The sequence below is a fragment of the Sprattus sprattus genome (assembly GCF_963457725.1).
Source record: "Sprattus sprattus genome assembly, chromosome: 3".
NCBI classification, from domain to species: domain Eukaryota; kingdom Metazoa; phylum Chordata; class Actinopteri; order Clupeiformes; family Clupeidae; genus Sprattus; species Sprattus sprattus.
This window is the reverse complement of record NC_137922.1, coordinates 19,203,005-19,221,774: the sequence shown is the minus strand read 5'-3', so window position 1 is coordinate 19,221,774 and position 18,770 is coordinate 19,203,005. Positions and strand designations below refer to the sequence as shown.

Below are 18,770 nucleotides of genomic sequence, written 5' to 3'. Positions count from 1 at the left end.
AATGTGCTTTCCTGGAACAGACGAGGCTGTGGCCAATTTTTATGTTATGATTTCCAAATGGAGGCGTCGGGACTATTGTTATGAAGCGAAGCTGCTGATGCCTCTATTTCTGAAATCATAACAAGGAAATTGGCCTTCGCCTTCACCCTCGCTAAAAAAACGTCACCTCCATGGCTGGGTGGGCAGGTGATTACAGCTGATGACCAAATGGACAGGAAGATATCTAAAGTGCCGCTCACAGCATGAGACGTCTCCTGTGCTTTAGATGCATATATATATATATATATATATATATATATATATACAGCCGCGGAAAAAATTAAGAGACCACTTCAAAATTATCAGTTTCTCTGGTTTTACTATTTATTGGTATGTGTTAAAGTAAAATGTACATTTTAGTTTTATTCTATAACCTACTGGCAACATTCCTACCAAATTTCAAATAAAAATATTGTCATTTAGATCATTTATTTGCAGAAAAATGACAATTGGTCAAAATAGCAAAAAAGATGCAGTGTCTTCAGATCTCGAATAATGCAAAGAAAACAAGCTCATATTCATTTTTAAACTACACAATACTAATGCTTTAACTTAGGAAGAGTTCAGAAATCAATATTTGGTGGAATAACCTTGATTTAAAATCACAACTTTCATGTGTCTTGGCATGCTCTCCACCAGTCTTTCACATTGCCGTTGGGTGACTTTATGCTACTCCTGGCGCAAGAATTCAAGCAGCTCGGCTTCTTTTCATGGCTTGTGACCATCCATCTTCCTCTTGATCACATTTCAGAGTTTTTTTTATGGGATTCAGGTCTCGAAATTGGGCTTGCCATGACAGGGTCCTGATCTGGTGATACTCCATCCACACCTTTACTGGCCTGGCTGTGTGGCATGGAGCATTGCCCTGCTGGAAAAAACACTTCTCAGAGTTGGGGAACATTGTCAGAGCAAAAGGAAGCAAGTTTTTCTTCCGGGACGACGTTGTACTTTGCCTGGCTGAGGTTTGTAAAAGACCATAAGGATTGAACCAAAGCGGACTGGAGGGTCTCCTAGTTCGTCTTCTCTGATGAGTCCAATTTTCAACTTTGCCCAACACATGGTCGTCTGATGGTTAGACGGAGACCTGGAGAGGCCTACAAGCCACAGAGTCTTGCACCTACTGTGAAATTGGACTCATCAGAGAAGACGAACTAGGAGACCCTCCAGTCGGCTTTGGTTCAATCCTTATGGTCTTTTACAAACCTCAGCCAGGCAAAGTACAACGTTGTCCCGGAAGAAAAACTTGCTTCCTTTTGCTCTGACAATGTTCCCCAACTCTGAGAAGTGTTTTTTCCAGCAGGGCAATGCTCCATGCCACACAGCCAGGCCAGTAAAGGTGTGGATGGAGTACCACCAGATCAGGACCCGGTCATGGCCAGCCCAATTTCGAGACCTGAATCCCATAAAAAAAACTCTGAAATGTGATCAAGAGGAAGATGGATGGTCACAATTCATGAAAAGAAGCCGAGCTGCTTGAATTCTTGCGCCAGGAGTAGCATAAAGTCACCCAACGGCAATGTGAAAGACTGGTGGAGAGCATGCCAAGACACATGAAAGTTGTGATTTTAAATCAAGGTTATTCCACCAAATATTGATTTCTGAACTCTTCCTAAGTTAAAGCATTAGTATTGTGTAGTTTAAAAATGAATCTGAGCTTGTTTTCTTTGCATTATTCGAGATCTGAAGACACTGCATCTTTTTTGCTATTTTGACCAATTGTCAATTTTCTGCAAATAAATTATCTAAATGACAATATTTTTATTTGAAATTTGGTAGGAATGTTGCCAGTAGGTTATAGAATAAAACAAAAATGTACATTTTACTTTAACACATACCAATAAATAGTAAAACCAGAGAAACTGATAATTTTGAAGTGGTCTCTTAATTTTTTCCGCGGCTGTATATAATCCACGACGTACCTATATAGCTGCCATTGATTCAGCCACACAAATTACATACAAAGAGATAGAGCCTACTACGGCAAGTTGACTGGGTTGATGGGCAGGGTTTGGCGTCTGGTACCCCTCCTGCCTTTCCTACACTCTGCTGGTGCTCTCCTGATGCCCTTGAAGAGCTGATAAAAGCGCCTGAGGAGTTGTGTGCTAGCTCGGGTCACAGTGAAAGCTGATTAGTCTCAGTCCCCCAGGGCCTGCAGAGGGATCAGTCAGACATAGGCTCCAGGGTCTGCCCACAGAGAGTATCAGAGTTGGGCTTGCTCATCTGCCCATGGGGGCTACATCCAGGCTCAAGCCCAGATCCAGTTGATAACAGAGGCAATGATAGAGGGAAATGCTCAGGATATTAGGCCCTATTGACAGATGGCAAGGTTTTGTTTCATGGTTATTTATGGGGAATCAGCTGGTATGTGAGGATGAAGCTCACCACACCGTTTTAGTTCGCATGTTAATTACAGTATCCGCCACCCCCCCCCCCCCCCCCCTCATGTTTGTGGAAATTCAATAGCATAGGGGTTAGTGGGTCATCAGCTTCAACTCTCCAAACCATCATGCGAGACAAACACATTATCAGCAGCATCCATCAGAGACCAAAACAGCCTGAGCCTGAGAAGATTAGTCAGTCGTTTTACATATCCTGGCTTTGTGCAAGGCTGAATACTTATCTTATTTCTGTAACACGGGTACATAGAACAGGCATAACCACCCCCAAAGAAGCTTTGAACCTGCGCTGTGCAGCCTAGAGGATTGGGAATTTCATTCCTGACTCATAACACCAAGGTAATACTTCTCCACTGTGCGCCAATTCTATGCGCCCCTCTAATGTAGCATGAAGCGCCCCAATTGAAATCAACACAAACCCAAACTACTGAACTGATTACCCTGGATAGGAAAATGAAATTGTGCTGGTAAAAATGCTAATGGTGCTTATAAAGAATTTTCCGCCCCGAAGATGAGTGTTATGCAATGGAGATGAGGTGGTGTATATTGCTCATAGTCACTCTCGGCAACTCCACATAAAATGAGGTTGTCAAGTTATCAAAATAAAACACAGGCAGCCTTGTGTAGAAAAACATCCCTAAATTAGATTTATTTGACAATCTTAATTATGATAAGGAAGTATGTTTGGGAAGGAGTCATACATTGTAAATAGAATGTAAATAGAATTGTTCCAACAGCAGGTGGAGAGAGAGGGCCCATTTGTTGACAGTATAATTGCACTTCTTAAAATCTAGCCCATTGTGTACCCATGTCTTTCAAAACATACAAACTGAAAATACATAGGAAAACTCACACAATTTTAAAGAAATGAAGGAATGCATCACCTGCAGGTGTGTCCCAGACGTACAGAAATAAAACAGATATGGCGACTAATTTCGTAATTTCAATAAATATCTTAAATTGTAAAATCACACTGGAAAAGCATGTTTTGTCCATTCTTCCTCTTCTGTCTCCAGCGATCTGGTTCTAGAAGCTATGACAGAAATTCTCGCATGGATGCAGATAGAGATGACGCATGCCGTTTTACCAGTTTGTCTCTCTCACTCACACACACACACACACACACACACACACACACACACACACACACACACACACACCCATGTGCACACACACACACACAAATACACACGCACATATATTCAAAAACAGCAGTGTGTCTCCAGGTATAACTGCAATTCACATGGACAACATTCTTAACCTACATCTGGGGCATAAAATAAAACACAGTATTGACACCCCTGTTATAGAAAAAAAGAGGTTTAAACAAAATAATTTCAAATAATTTCTTAAATACTTTTGCTCAGTAGCAGCCGCAAATGATTCCAACATAACACACATAAAACAGCTTATTGAGGGGGACAAAATTCAAGTTTTTCAAGTTTTAAATAAATCTATTTTTTCCTGACCCCTTCCCCTCTCCTCAAATCATCTTCATCAGTTGCTATGCTCATAGCAGTGCAATTGTACATCATAATTATTATGACTATAGTACCATTTCAATATCAAATCTGTCACTATGGACATACAGATGTTTTTTTGTTGTTGTTTTGTTTTTTTAAAGTTAAACCACGTTGACCTGACGATGACATATACCTAAATTGGGGCAGTAAGAAAAACATGTCTAGAGCCCTAATTTGAGGGCAGCACTGTGGTTGAAACAACAGGAGTCCTAAGGTGAACCCCTAGTGACTTAGCACATTCTCTATCAGTCGCATGTCTTAAAACCCGGAAATGAACGTAAGCAAATGAGAACGTGCCAGCTAGCTAGCAGTCCACTTTAACCGCATGGATATTCAGATCCACTGGGTGACACTGGCCAGTTATCGTCACGTCTCCACCCTCAAAACAGGGCTCCCCGAGTGTCATTTTTGGCAGCCTTTCGACAGGGGTGTCGTCCTGGCAACTACTGTGTCATCTCAAATGCAAAAACAGTCCGATGGAGTACAAGTGACAAAAACAATCCCTGTTGGTCCTCGAGTCTGACCGACAAAAATCAGGCAAATGGCAGCAAACCCTCAGTTTGCTCGGTCCAGTACGATAAATGACAAGTACAATGCAAACCACTGCACAGGCTTTATTTCAGTTTCAGTCGTTACTTTCGCGATACACGCCACCTGGTGAGCCCTTTACCAGTGAAGACACAGCCAGTCCACATCAAGTGTCTCCTAGCCTTCCTACTTCCTCCCTCCAGTGTCTTCTTTCCCCACTACTCCCAATTCTCTCCTGACCTTTGACCTTATCTGAATACAGGAAGCTGGATGTGAGTGGGCTGCTGGTCAAAGAGGCGAGTCCCCGCCATGCCGACCGACCCCCCCACTGCCTCGTAGCCCCGGCCCAGCATGCGCTCCTTGATGCAAGGTGGGTGGATGTCGCTGATCAGGCACTCCAGAGACTGTAGGCTGCTGCTGAGCACCGAGGCGTGGCACAGGGTCCGGCTGGGGGGACCGGCGGCGCAGCACAGGCCCATGCTCCCCCTGTCGGAGGGGTAGTGCTGGGGGAACGCGTGGTGCTGCTGCTGCTGCTGCTGCTGCTGTGCGGGGTGGTGGGGGAACCCCATGTCGCCGCAGGCCACCCTGCCCATGGAGGAGCCGAGGGGCAGCTCCAGCGAGTTGTAACAGTCACTGTCCGGGGTGGCCAGGACGCTGTTCCAGGGCGGCGCGAAGAACTGACCCACGGAGAACTCGCCGTGCATGGCTGGGCAGTGCAGGGGCGAGGAGCCCACCCGCTCCAGCGAGCCGCACCCCGCCATGCCGCCTCGGAAAGCCAGCTGGGGAACGCAGGTTTCGGGGGAGCGGCTCACCACCGCCCCGCCTCCACTATTTGCCCCGTACATCCGTAGCGCCCCCTGGTGGTAGTGCTGTTGTTGTTGTTGTTGGTGGTGGTGCTGCTGCTGTTGCTGATGATGTTTGTGCTGCCACAGCGCATAATCCACACTGTCCATATACTGCCCCCCGGTGGCTGTGTCTGCACTCTGCATGGGCAGCACCGCTCCTGAGTAAGCCAGGCCGCTGTGGGGGGGGGCAGCCAGGGCGTAACCCGAGTCCGAGCAGGCTGTGATGGTGCCCCCGCCACCAACAATGGCAGCAGCTGTGGCCGCCTGGAGAGCCGGGCTGGAGGTCTGGGCTTCTCCAAGTGGATGCAGTCCCTGGGCATGAGGTGCATGGGAAGGCCTGCCCATGTGCCGCAGTAGGCTTTGCACGGGGAGCTCCGACTGATGTGCCAGGGGCAAGCTCTGGCCCCCGGACACTGGCACCACTGAGGCAGCCATGATGACGTTAGGCGGCGCCGGGATGTTGGACACCTCTGGGTGCTTGCAGTGGCCCATGCTGTAGGCTTTCTGCCGGAGTCTGCTGGCTACAGCACTGTTGGTGGGTGGTGCATAGGGAGCCACCGCGATGTGTGCAGGGGACAGTTTTGTACGCTTGCCTTCGGAATTTTTCAGAATGCCTTTACTGCTGCTCAACGTTGGATTCCTGACCGTAGTCAGCAGGCCCTGGTAGCCCCCGGAGTAAGGCTGCGAGTAGGAGCTGTACCGCGTGCCTGTGGTGTCGAGGCCGTTCACCGTCCGGCTGATATTCTTTTGCTGAGGGACCCTGATGTTGGTGGGGAAGATCTTGATGGACAGGGGGCTCTCGGACGTCTTGCGGGCGAAGGCGTCAAGCTCCGTTGGGGTCGGGTACCGCGGTGAGTGCACAGAACTCAACTCACCTGCAATTGACACACACACATTTAAGAGCAATTAGCTTTCAATGTAGCTTCCCCAAGAAGATACAGAAAATGAGAAATGTGAACAAGAGTACACAGACAGCCATTACCAAAAACATAAATCACAATTGCAAGACATAACAGAGAGACTCAAATATCCGCCTTTCACCAGTAGCACACAAGAGATGGCTATAATCACCAAGACATTATGAGCTTAGAGTTCAATTTCCTAAGGATTAGCAAAGCATCTTTATACGAATCACTGTTCAGGAAGTCTAGCTTCCCATGTCCTGTTGGAGTGCAGAAACCAGGGGAGCAAGGAGTCAAGAAAAATGGAGACTGCCATATTGAACATGGAGTTATGGTGCAGGTTTAAGCTAAATAGGAAAAGATCTTTGATGATGAACAGTGTACGACATCTCGCGTGTTTCACACAGGGCTTAACATGATCACCAGAGCTCTCACGGTAAATGTGGAAAAGTGATTAGTAATACAGTGTCTGTAAAAATATGAATAAGCTGAAGGTGGACGGGGGAAAAAATGCTCAATAAGGGCAGAGATATTGGACGTCTCTCTTATGTTACCATCCCTTCACACACGCACACCCACCCACCCACCCACCCACCACACACACACACACACACACACACACACACACACACACACACACACACACTTCTCATCTCCCTCGTTTCCTCAGGAGGCTACTCATCCTCCGACATCTGCATCTTTTTAAAAACTCATTTTGTGGAAGAAGACACCTCGGGCAATGTTTGATCACTGCATTATGAAATTAATTCTATCTTTTTTTCTGTGCAAAATTGGATTACCCGGGGAAATCAAGGGAGTGGGGGGGGGAGAGATGAGGAGGTGGATGTGGGGGCTGGGGGGGTGAGTGAGGGAAGAGAAAAGCCAATTTTCCTGCAGTGGTTGTAGGATTATTGGCATTCGGCTGTGCAACTTACTAAAAGCCACACAAGCAGAGAGGAGTAAGTGTGGGGAATCCAACAGAACAAAGACACACAATTACACATTTGATTTGTTCCATTATCTCAATACTGATGATGAAGGGCAGGGTTGTGGCACTGTTTGCCATCCATTCTTTCATGGTCTTCAAACTTAAACACAAAGCAGAGAAAACTAGAAATAATCCTGGCCATGTCAAAACCAAAAATAACATATTTTGTCTTAAAATACCAGTTTGTCTCAGTTGTGTCATGCTGTCTGTCATTGCATCTAACGGTTGAGATGAGGTATAGGAATGCACAGATTGATTACCTCGCAGTCAGTCAGTCAGTCAGTCAGTCAGTCACACACACACACACACACACACACACACACACACACACAGGTTCAGGCAGGACAACACGTGGCAAAAGCCCACACCTGTGCAGCAGCCTAATCTGGTCGCTGGAGCCATAAAGAGGGAAAATAGCAATCTCCACGGGGACTTAGATTCAGCTCCGTACGGAAGGGCAGGAGGGACACACAGAGATTGGATTTAAACCACATTATTCAGGCAATTTCATGCCTGTTTAGCCCACTGCAACAAAGGAGAGGCAAGAAAAAAAAAATCCCTCAATTTTTGAGTAATAAATCAGCTGCATATTTCTGCTACCCCCCCCCCCCCCCCCCCCCCCCTCCTCCTCAGAATGACACAGTTATGGAATTCTTGACAGAGAAAGAAAAGTGTTGAAATTAGCCCAGATTACTCTGTCGTCGGCACAAAAAAAAAAAAAACACCATAACCTTCACAATGGGCATATGGAGAAGACGGGAGGAAGGGAAAGAAAATGGATCCCGCCCGCAAACAAAACAATTCATTTCTTTTTCAATAACAAGACCATTTGAGAAGGCCTCCTCAGTCATGCAAGGCAAGCGCTTGTTCCTTGTTCCCGATCAGGATTGATTTGGGAGTTCATTTCATTCGAGGCCTACAGTGAGCCTCCAACTGTGAAAATGATTCAATCTACAAGATCCATCTCATAAAGGGAGTAAATTGGGTATTTAAAATGGAGGGATATGGGAAGAGCGGCAGACCTCGCCTCTGCTGAGGCTGAATGGGTAGCTGATTCCGTATGCTGAGGAGGAAGGGAGGAAATCCAGTCTTATTTAACACAGCAACAACTCTCCAGAAAACCCATAGAAAACAACAACAACAACAAAAACAACAGGCAGGCGAAACAGGAAGTGAGGGTTGAGTGAAGCAATCACTTTAAAAAGGAGCCGTGCCGTTTTGTGTGGTCCTGACAGTCCTCAGTGCCCGCACAGGGCTACTGTTTTTACCTCTGATTAAAAATTGGGTTTGCTGTTTTGGTAAACACTTCAAACGACTTTAACCGGGCTTCAAAGGCCTTCGCGCTTCATAAGTTCCAGGGATTATGGGCTCCTCAGAAGTGCAAAAGACCCTGAAGCTCCATGCCAGCCACCAAGCGCTGAGGGACCCTAATGCCATCCACTGACCCTAGTCTCTTCACTCCTCTGGAACGAGTCGGCTCCCGCTCATGACTGCAGACGCTCTGCAAAAATCGAATTTATTGCATTGTACTAACTCCATCAGAGGAACATTAAGATGTCTGGACTGACAGACATATTGCACAGCTGTTCCTAATGACTACAACCCAAGACGGAATACAGGAGCTTCAAGATTCAAGATGACAACAAGAACACGGAATGCCCAACAGGCTCTCGGTTCCATAGAACTGCTTATAACATAAACATTACCTAATTGCATGCCTGACAACTGAATAAAATAGCATGCGTCGCCTAAAACAACAACCCTTCAAACAACACTTAGAGTAAGAACGAGAATAAGAGGAATGAGAATAAGAGGGACGAGAATAAGAGGAATGACAATAAGACAAACATAGATTTCCATGTGTAAGAAGTGCAGTTCTATTTTAACTGCCAGTATGATGGTTCAGATCTAGATTCCGTGTCTGTCAGGGTAAAGTGATCAGATCAGATGAAGTTGAGCTACATAAAAGGACTTGCACACAGTCTTGCCTGGCCACAGAAAGGTGTGTGTGTGTGTGTGTGTGTGTGTGTGTGTGTGTGTGTGTGTGTCAGTAAATGCGTGAGTGAGAAATGTTTCTAACCTGGCTTGTATCATGTTGTTGCACATTTCATCTTTCTTTACAAATACTTCCATCTTACAGTATGTTTTTATGGCCTTTCATGTCTGCTGCCTAGAGCCAGTTTTTCGTGTTTCTAACAGGGTCTCCACTTAGCATTCTCTGGAGAAGCATTTAATTTCAGTTGGCACCTCAGAGATCTGCTACGGCAGAGAATCAAAGAACCTCTCTAATTTACTTCAACAGCTCTCCAAATGTGTCTATTTTGTGTGTCAGAGAAAAGGCAGAAATAGGGATATGATTAACCTGAAATACGTATTGAGATCAATTCTCATCCTGCATATAGGCTACTCTCTTAGCAAAGTTAATTCTTGCGAACCACAATGGGTGCCCAACACACCTGTCGTTGTTTTGCTTCACAGACAAGGCTTATGAGGCTTATCAAATGAAAGAAATAAAAGCGGAGTTTTCAACACCCCCCAAAATGTAAGCAGCACCAAGACAAAGAGAAGAGGAGGAAAAGAAACAGAACATGCTCAGCCCGTACGGTTCCTTTAGGAAGGGAGTGACACAGGGAGGTAATTAGCACTCTAACCTTAAGCACTTAATCACCCTGAGCATGCCAACTGCACTAAGACCCAAACCTTACAGCCAACAGCACTTGGAAAGAGGTGGGGGGTTGGAGAGGGTGGTGGAAGCTTTCGTGTCAGAGCAAACCCTCTGCTCACGCAAATCCCACTAAAAAATAACATTACTTGCTTAGCAGTCGGCCCCAGCCAAGGACAGCCTGCAGAGTTGACAAATTTACATTGTGTAACTCCTCTAAGCTGCTTGCACCTCCTGCGCAGGGGAGATGGAGGTGAAGCGGTCGAGGACACACGATACACAAAACACCAAGGGCACAGACCACATGTACTGTATACACATGCATACCTGTTCCTCATTATGTGCACATAACTTATGTATGCATGTCTGTCTGTCTGTATACATAACTAATGTATGTGTGCATACATAACTAGTGTATTTATATATGTATATGAATGTAGGTGTATATAAATAGAGAGAAAAGACAGTGAGACATAGGAAGATAGACAGACAGATAGGCAGATAGACAGATAGATATAGATAGACAGAGATAGATAGATAGATAGATAGATTCAGATATGCAAAAAAGTACAAAATGAACACATACTGACACACGCACACGCAGTAGATCAAGGACAAGGAGGGGTTGGCACATGAGGCTGGGCAGCGAGCGTGACACAGAAAGCAAGGTCAAGCTTTCAATCACCCGCTGTTCCTAATGGTGACTCCCATCACAAGGCATTCTGCCCCCAGAGGGAGAGATAAGTGCGAAATCTCAATTAAAACTCTGCTAATTAACTGCCAACACAATCTGAAATCAAATGAACTCTTAAGTAGGCCGCTTACAAGAGCCAATGTGTATGTGACTATGACTGTGAGTGTGTGTGTCTGTGATTGAGATCAAAGAGCTAAAGACAGTTGCTTCTGACACAAAACACACAATCTGGTCTTGCTAACAGAGTGGTTTCACACCAGAGTGCAGCCATCTTGATCAATTCCGTGCTTTACCTTTCAGTGAACAGCATAAAAAGCAAACAAAGTGTGTGAACGTGCGAGTTAGCTCTGGATTTGGAAAAAATAAACTAAATTAAAAAGGACGATCTGGCACCTTGGCCTGTGGCCATCCCCACACACGATGCTCTCAGTCACGGTAAGCTGGCTAATCTTTTTTCCCATGGTCACGCTTTAAGCAATACCCTTCAGATCAGAGTGGAGAGACCTCGCTGTTGGAGCTAATCAGTGATTAACCAGGAAAAACAAGCTCAGAAGCCTCGTCTATAAAAAGAGAGTTGGACTACCTCCGAAAACATTTTCCACTGGTTATACACAGACGAATAGTTGCAGTAGCACAGTCGGCGCACACCGGAGCAGTAAAGTGGGCATCCGACATTAACCCCCGGCTGACGCAGCAAGGGGCCGATTCATCATCAGAGGCAATCAGATACCGGTTCGGCCCTAATTTATCCAAATGCAATTATGGGCAGAAACTTGGAGCTGTATCAAATCTGAGCCACACAGATGTGCTCTGGTGAGACTGCAGCAGGCAGTTTAGGCGATTATCTCGCACCCAGAGGCAATAACGAGAGCGCTTTCATCGAGAGATTACACTTTTAGTCAGGGCCCCCTTCCTCTCTTTCTCCTTCTCTCTTTCTGGCTCTCTCTCTCTCTTTCTGGCTCTCTCTTTCTCTCTCTCTCTCTCTGTGAAGATCCAACCAACTCTTACATGATGCATTACCGGCACTACCCAAGGCCTCACTTGACTCGGGGGGTGATTAATATGCAATTAAAACCCGGATCTAGTCGCCATGACAACTGCTTGTACCAACACAGAGGGGCCTTAGAGCCATAGTCAGTGATTAAGACCCATACAATTAATAAGCCCCTCCCACATTCTACTGCTTTAGGCAGCTGTCAGCGAGCTAATATCCCACTGCTAGAGCTGACACAAAAGAGCACCCCCCCCTTACCCTCCACATCCTGTGTCTTCTGTTACAGACTAAGCCCTGCGTCAGTTCATCCTTTTATTCATGCGCCACAAGGCAGTTACAGGTTAACAAACTCCGAAAGAGGAGAGGGGGAGACAAAAAAAGAAAAACAACACTGAGCAAACTCAGAGCTCAGCGGATGTGATGATTGAGTAGAGCCTGCTGTTTCTGAAACATTAGCCAACTCACACACACACACACACACACACACACACACACACACACACACACACACACACACACACACACACACACAGCTGCTATTGTGTCTCCCTATAGACTCACACACCTAGCACCATCCTGTAGATGAGCCTTGCCTGGTGGTAGTTTGAAAGGGAAATAAGTGATACAATCAAAGCCAGCATGGAAACACAACCATCAGCTGAAACTCAACTGGCCTTCTGACCCATGGACATCCCTTTGAGGCGAGCCCTCCTCTCGATCAGCACCACCACAGCCAGGCTACAGGAGATGTGCACACTGACCACAGCCCTGCTCCCTGTGCATCCTCCCTGTGTCAGGGTATCCATGTCCTACTGAAGCCTCTTTCAGCTCACACTGAGAGACCCCTGGGCCGCTCTTTATTAATATTAACAGACATTAATACTAACAGACATAAATCCTGAAGCAAGGAAACTGTGCACACAGGAGCCAGAGCCATGGAGCCAGCATGGTGGACAGGATATTCACCATTAATTGCTTTTTGGCTCCAGACCGGCATGCACACAGACATTGCCCTGAGGGAGCTTCTGTCTGACCTACAGCACTGAACAGAGGACCAGCACACACCCTTATCCAGATATGATGCCAGTTTCAGGGTGAAGTCATACAGACTTGCTGGAACAGAGTTGGGACTCGTGTTCACTTGCATTTAAATGAGAAGCTGCCATGAAATGTAAACATTGTATTGCTTTGACATTTGTACCTATAGCATTCGTCATGTTAAAGAACCACTCGCCAGACTTTGATTGTGGCAATACAATCCAGTACTGGATTATATCCCATATCTATCTAGTGCGCATCCAGTAGGCACACTTCAGTCAAATACCTCGTCTTTGAATGTGCATGTGCACACTCATTACCCCATCTACTCTTATACAAGAGATGGCCCTGTTCACTCTTCCTCCTACCACCATCACCACCCCACCTCCCCTCCTCTCCTCTCCCCTACCCTCTCCTACCCTACCCTTCTCTTTTAGTCTCGGTGGCTGTGAGTTTCAGGCAGCCTTCTCCAGGAATGGAAGGACCCGAGGGCTGATTGTTTCTTTATCAGTGCCTGAAGAGTCTCAGGCTCCGTCGGCTCTCGCACAGGCGCTTCGCACAAGTGTCACTCTCCATTTGTGTCCGCTGCTCAGCTGTGTGTGTGTCTGTGTGTGTGTGTGTGTGTGCCAAGGGAGACACTTGTCTGAGACTTCTTCCCCCTCCCTCTCTCTATCTATCTCTCTCTCTCTTTCTCTCCTAGTCACTGCTTTTTTTCTGGCGGCAGGCTGCCACCGTGGGAAAAGCCGTCCCCGCTCTAGCGCTTTCTGCCGAGGAGCAGCCCGCTATCCCTTAACTGCTCTGCCCATTAGTGCTCATCCGTCTGAGAGAGAGAGGGAGAGAGGGAGAGAGAGAGAGAGGGGGAGAGAGAGAGAGAGAGAGAGAGAGGAAAAACCTGCCCATTTTTCTCTCCTCCTTCTGGCTAATGCTTCAGCAAAGGTAGAGGGTAAAGAGACTAGACTGCTGTAGGACTTCTTAATAGCACATATGCCTAACTAGGACCTGTCAGAGGGCCACACAGAAGCAGCTGTTCCCCGTTACCACATCCTTTTCTCTAAACACGCACACACAGTCTTGAATCCCACAATGCACTGGGGCCCTTTCCCCTGGGGAGTGGCGTGTCGGTCTCGGCTCCCTTCCTGGGGGATGAGAGTCACCTGGCGGTGCCAGGCTAATCTCCTGCCCTTTCAGAGACGGCCATGCTGCGGGCTCCTGTGGCTACCACGGCTACCATGGCGGCGGCAGCCAGCCGCAGGCGCGCACAGGGAGGTGGAGAGAGAGGCTTTCAAAGCCTAGCATGGCTGACCTGCGGTGTGCTGGTAACTGAAGCACTGATGTGATTTCCGTCTCTGAAGTGAACGTGTCACTGTGACTGTGTGTGGAAGCTATTCATGTCACAAACATCAGATAGCTTAAAGGTAAACCAAATTATGTCATTTTGATCATGTAGTGATTATCTGTGTGGGTCTCCAGTCTTTAAAGTTTTCAAAGAACTCCACTCCCATTATACACACACACTCAGACACACACAGAGACACACACACAAACACAAACACACACACACACACACACACACACACACACACACCATATCCCTCCAGTAAGACTCCTCAGAGCCTGTGTGCTGAGCTGTAAATATCACAGGGATGAGCAGGGGAAGGCCACTGGCAGCAGTGGGACCTGCAGGTCCTTCAGGTAAACAGAGTGAGAGGGCTGCCCGAGGCAATGCCTGCGGCAGGCAGAGGCTGTCTGCTCCAGCATTTAGCAGACAAGATGCTGCGCTGATCCCCAATGAATATTTAATAACACAGGGGCCCTGGCCTGGGAGAGGCATGTGTGTGTGTGTGTGTGTGTGTGTGTGGGAGTGTGTGTCTGGCTGAGGGGGAAGGGGGACTGAAAATGTGTGTGTGTGTGTGTGTGTGTGTGTTGTAACTTAAATGGGTACCTTTTCCCATTTTCTAAAATTTCAGGACAGCATTATTACGCATTATTATACTATATGAATGCCCCTGTGTGGTCATATAGTGTTTGTCAAAGACTTCTACCGTTATTTCACAAATGTTTGGTCAGCCATATCTTATACTTAGACTTCACCAATCCACATGAAACTTGGTATGGTTGTAGCTCCACATGGTTAATACAGAATACAATGTTTGTGTTCTTAGGCGTGCACATACCCTAGTACTTAATTTGTCAATATCCTGTGACTAAGAGGTTCAAACTTTAGCGAAATTTCCTCCACAGGAACGCTGCAACAGGCATATTTCGATATTTCAACATTACTTAAGATAAAAATTTAAAATCTGGTATGCTTGTACTTTGCTACATTTGCTCACATCTCCTAAAGTTCCATTCGGCTTATTCAACAAAATGGCCGCCGACAGCTAATCAAATTCAGCAGCCAATATGCCTGTGTGAATGGCAAATCTCAATGAAATTGTGAAGGCTCATTCATAATGGCATATAGAAGCCATTTACCCAATTTCAAATGAATGAGATGTCACTACAACCATCTACAACATGTTTTCCACTGTTCTTCTTACATGGTTTGGTCTATCTTCAAAATTAATTTTGAAGACTTTCACCTGTTGAAGTGGTCAAATAATTCAATCTTTCACTACTTGGGGCAGTTCACACATTCCTCTTGGACTCCGATGATCGCTGATTGTGGATTTATTTAAAACATATTTTTATAATAGTGTGCCCCTGTAACGTTATAAATTTCAATACTTGTACCCCTATATGTAACATTTACCCTACAGTTAGTATTGTCCTTAAACATATTATTGCCTTCAACTGATAATCCTTCTTTGTATTTTCACGATTGACAGCAAACCTTTTTTCTTTTATTACCAGAAACACAATCAATCATTTAAGATGACACACTTTTCTTGGAATGGAAAATACATTGTTATTTCACTTAATTCTTGTTCATTCTCTTACTTTATGCGACGGTCATATTACGTACCACTATGCGGTTTGACTAGTTATCAAAACATCATCACAGCCTAGAGAGTATAGTGCAGAAACATTCTATTATTTATGCCTTTAGTATAAAGTCCAATTCCAGGGAGCACAATTAGGTTTCAAAATCATGGCCAAACAACCAGGGAATAATGATCAATTTCTGCTGCTATCACTAGCCTGTGAGCATGCGGACAGATGAAATATGTTCTCATTAATTCTGATAGTAATGTGCAGTGACAGTAATGATAATTAACAGTCTTTGAAATCTATGTTTGTGACATGTCAGACCACATAGGTTTAATTCAAGGGTGGGGGGGGGGGGGGGGGATGACTGTGCTTCAACTGATTGGTTTTGCAGAATATGGACGACCCCCCGTTTTCCAATGTGCTATTATTTTAGGTTAACTAAGTGGCAAAATCATATCCATACTACTTCATGTCTACTGGCCTCAGCCTCCATCGTATGGGCACTGCGGTTAGAGACAGCCCCCAGCAGAGCACGGCTCCACCACATGAAAAGGTCACGGCATATTTTATGACATTTAAAAGAACTCCTCCACCCGAGCCTACCCAGCCCCCACCCTCCATTTCCAAGGCTTTTATCTCCATAGCTTCCATTCGAAAAACCCCAACAGAAACAAACCATATGTGCAATCCCTGAGTGAAACAGTAGAAACCAACCCCCTCTCTCTAACCACTGAAAATCATTACATCCGCAAAACCTCCTCAGCTCTGCCCAGTTCTGTTAAACTGTGACAAAGTTATGGATTCGTTACTGCCATAAGGCAGCCGTGCACGCAGTAAGTCTGACTGAATATTAATCTCCATGGCCTTTCACAGCCAGCTTCCCCTTGCAGCTCTGCTTGGCCCAGACCCTCCTCCTCTGAACTTTGTAACGCCAGGCGGGTGGAACATGTGATGGGGTAGGTCGGCTAGTTTGCCCTTGGAGAGGGGAAGAGAGAGAGAGAGAGATAGAGAGAGAGAGATAGAGAGAGAGAGACAGAAAGAGAGAGAGAGAGAGAGACAGAAAGAGAGAGAGAAAGAGAAGCTCTAACACCACAGGGCTGAACCGCAGTGTTGATCAATGCTCTCATGAATTAAATTAAGGGCTGGTGTGATGGGTGTCACTGATACGAGACCGCCTGGCCCGAGTCAGACTGATCATTGGGGGAAGATAAGCCCTTCAACCGCCAACCTCCCCCACACCACCACCACCACCCCCCGCACCACCACTAACCCCAGGAACGCACCAAGGTGAACCCAGAGCTGAGGCGCTTATCTAAGGTGTTAGATAGGGTCAGCGTTACCTCTCCTCGCTCTCCTCCATGGAAAGAAAAAAAAAATGTCAGGGAAGCCTAATTAAACCCTCATCCTTTCATCACCTCCGCCTCTCAGCTCTCTCCCTCCTCTGAAGCTCTGCTGGCTAAAGTTATCTCCCTGTGGCGGAGAGCGGAGGAAAGAAACCGTATTGGTTTTGGTTCTGCTTGATAAATCTATTCCAGCCTCGACAGCACGTCATGCGGAGACCCACCAGGGTCCCCCTCATTGTTCACGCTAATTAATGGGGCTCCTAGAAGATAGGCCCCACTGTGTCTCTGTTTGCATCTCACTTCCTGACGGGGTCAGGCTTTTTTCCAATGCACTCTTAAACCTCCAGCTGCACTCTAGTGTTCTCCTCACACTACTGTGAACTAACCAACCATTGTTCTGGCAGAACGCTCTTACAACTGCGTAGCAACCACTAAATGAGAATAAAGGGGCACATTTTATTAAAAAAATACCATCTCAGTCAAACATCAAACAGTCTCAAAAACTGTGATTGAATCATTTATCAACATCATTTTGACAGATCGTTTCCCCCCTTGTTGTGTCGCACATGTAGCACATTGAACGCTGTTTTATGGACTGTTCAAACGCTTCTGTTTGGTGGGTGAAAGAGTTGGTGAAAGGCAGAGTTCTACCTATGATGTCATGCAAAAATGGAAAGATATTGAAAACTAATTTTATATGAGCACAATAACAGTGTCACGCTAAACTGAGCTTTTAGTACTAAACCAACCACCTTTATCTGACATACACCCATATACATGATTTCCTTGTGGTAAACCCCAAGGTAGGTGGTGGACTTACTCTTTCGATGGATGGGCAGTGGCAATTCCGGGATCTTGCTGCTCCCCATCAGATGCTGGGGCGCATGGGTCTGGCTCCGCTGTAAACACGCCAACATGTTGAGGTCTCAAGTTCCGCCACTGGGTGCCTCTCTGTCGGAGAAAACAACACCAGAAGAAAGAGGAGAGGAAGAGTTAGCAGGTCACTTTTTTACCTGGTGACCAGTCCCTCGGTCAAACCACATTAACTGTGTGGGTTCTGATCATGAAGTGATAGCCGGAAGCTCTAGACTTCTGTTCTAAAGTTCCTTTGGCACCGGTAGCTGCAGAAAAAAAAAGACTTATTCTCTGGAACGAAATAGTACAGAAATCTCCCAAATATACCCCTACAGGCACTATATGTGTGTGTGTGTTAGTTGTGTATGAGTAATAGTGTGTGTGTGTGTGTCCGTGTGTGTGTGTGTGTGTGTGTGCATGTGTGTGAGAATAACAGAGCGAGATTGTGTCCTTTTTTGAGTTTGGGGAGGACTGTGGTGCATGGAGTGCTGATGACGGGACTAATCAATCTCCCAGCAGGCCATAAATCTCTCCGCTGTTTCCTCCTCCAGCGTCTGATAAAAAGCTAGAAACGGCAGGCCACAGACAATAGAGCAAGCCAGGAAATCTCCTCTCAAACATCACATGGCAAAGGGGATCACATCTAATCAACATTTCAAATGGCAGACAGCTTTAGACAGTAATTTCATTCATTAAGGATCAGGTTTGCCTGGTTTGTTGGGCTTTGTTTCCATTCAATCCAATTTTCTTTCTCTCGATGAACACGTTTTAAAAATTCATATCCTTATGTTGGCAGCACTAGATCCTATTAACATCTCAAATGATCCCACATAAAGGAGGAGTCTCAGCAGTTGCTGTAAATGTCTTTCTCGTCCATTCAATCAGATAACATTCATGTGTCCTTCTATATAGTGATTTTGTAATCAACCTACTTTAAGCACATACTGCAGTTTCGGTTATTTTTATGACCGCAGAAAATTGCCAGAGCTGAAATGGCATTCGCCTTTAAGAGAAGGACCTTGATGGAAGAGA

The 18,770-nt window shown here is 45.9% G+C and overlaps 1 protein-coding gene across 1 annotated transcript; it reads right to left on the bottom strand.

Annotated features, from left to right (window-relative positions):
- Positions 1-4,734: 4,734 nt before the first annotated feature.
- Positions 4,735-17,800, bottom strand: LOC308361490 (protein FAM222A-like; the record flags this gene model as incomplete). The annotated part of the gene is made up of 2 exons (XM_080833852.1): positions 4,735-6,206; positions 17,704-17,800. The coding sequence occupies 2 exons, from the start codon at positions 17,798-17,800 to the stop codon at positions 4,735-4,737; spliced, it is 1,569 nt and encodes a 522-aa protein (XP_080689978.1).
- Positions 17,801-18,770: the final 970 nt, after the last annotated feature.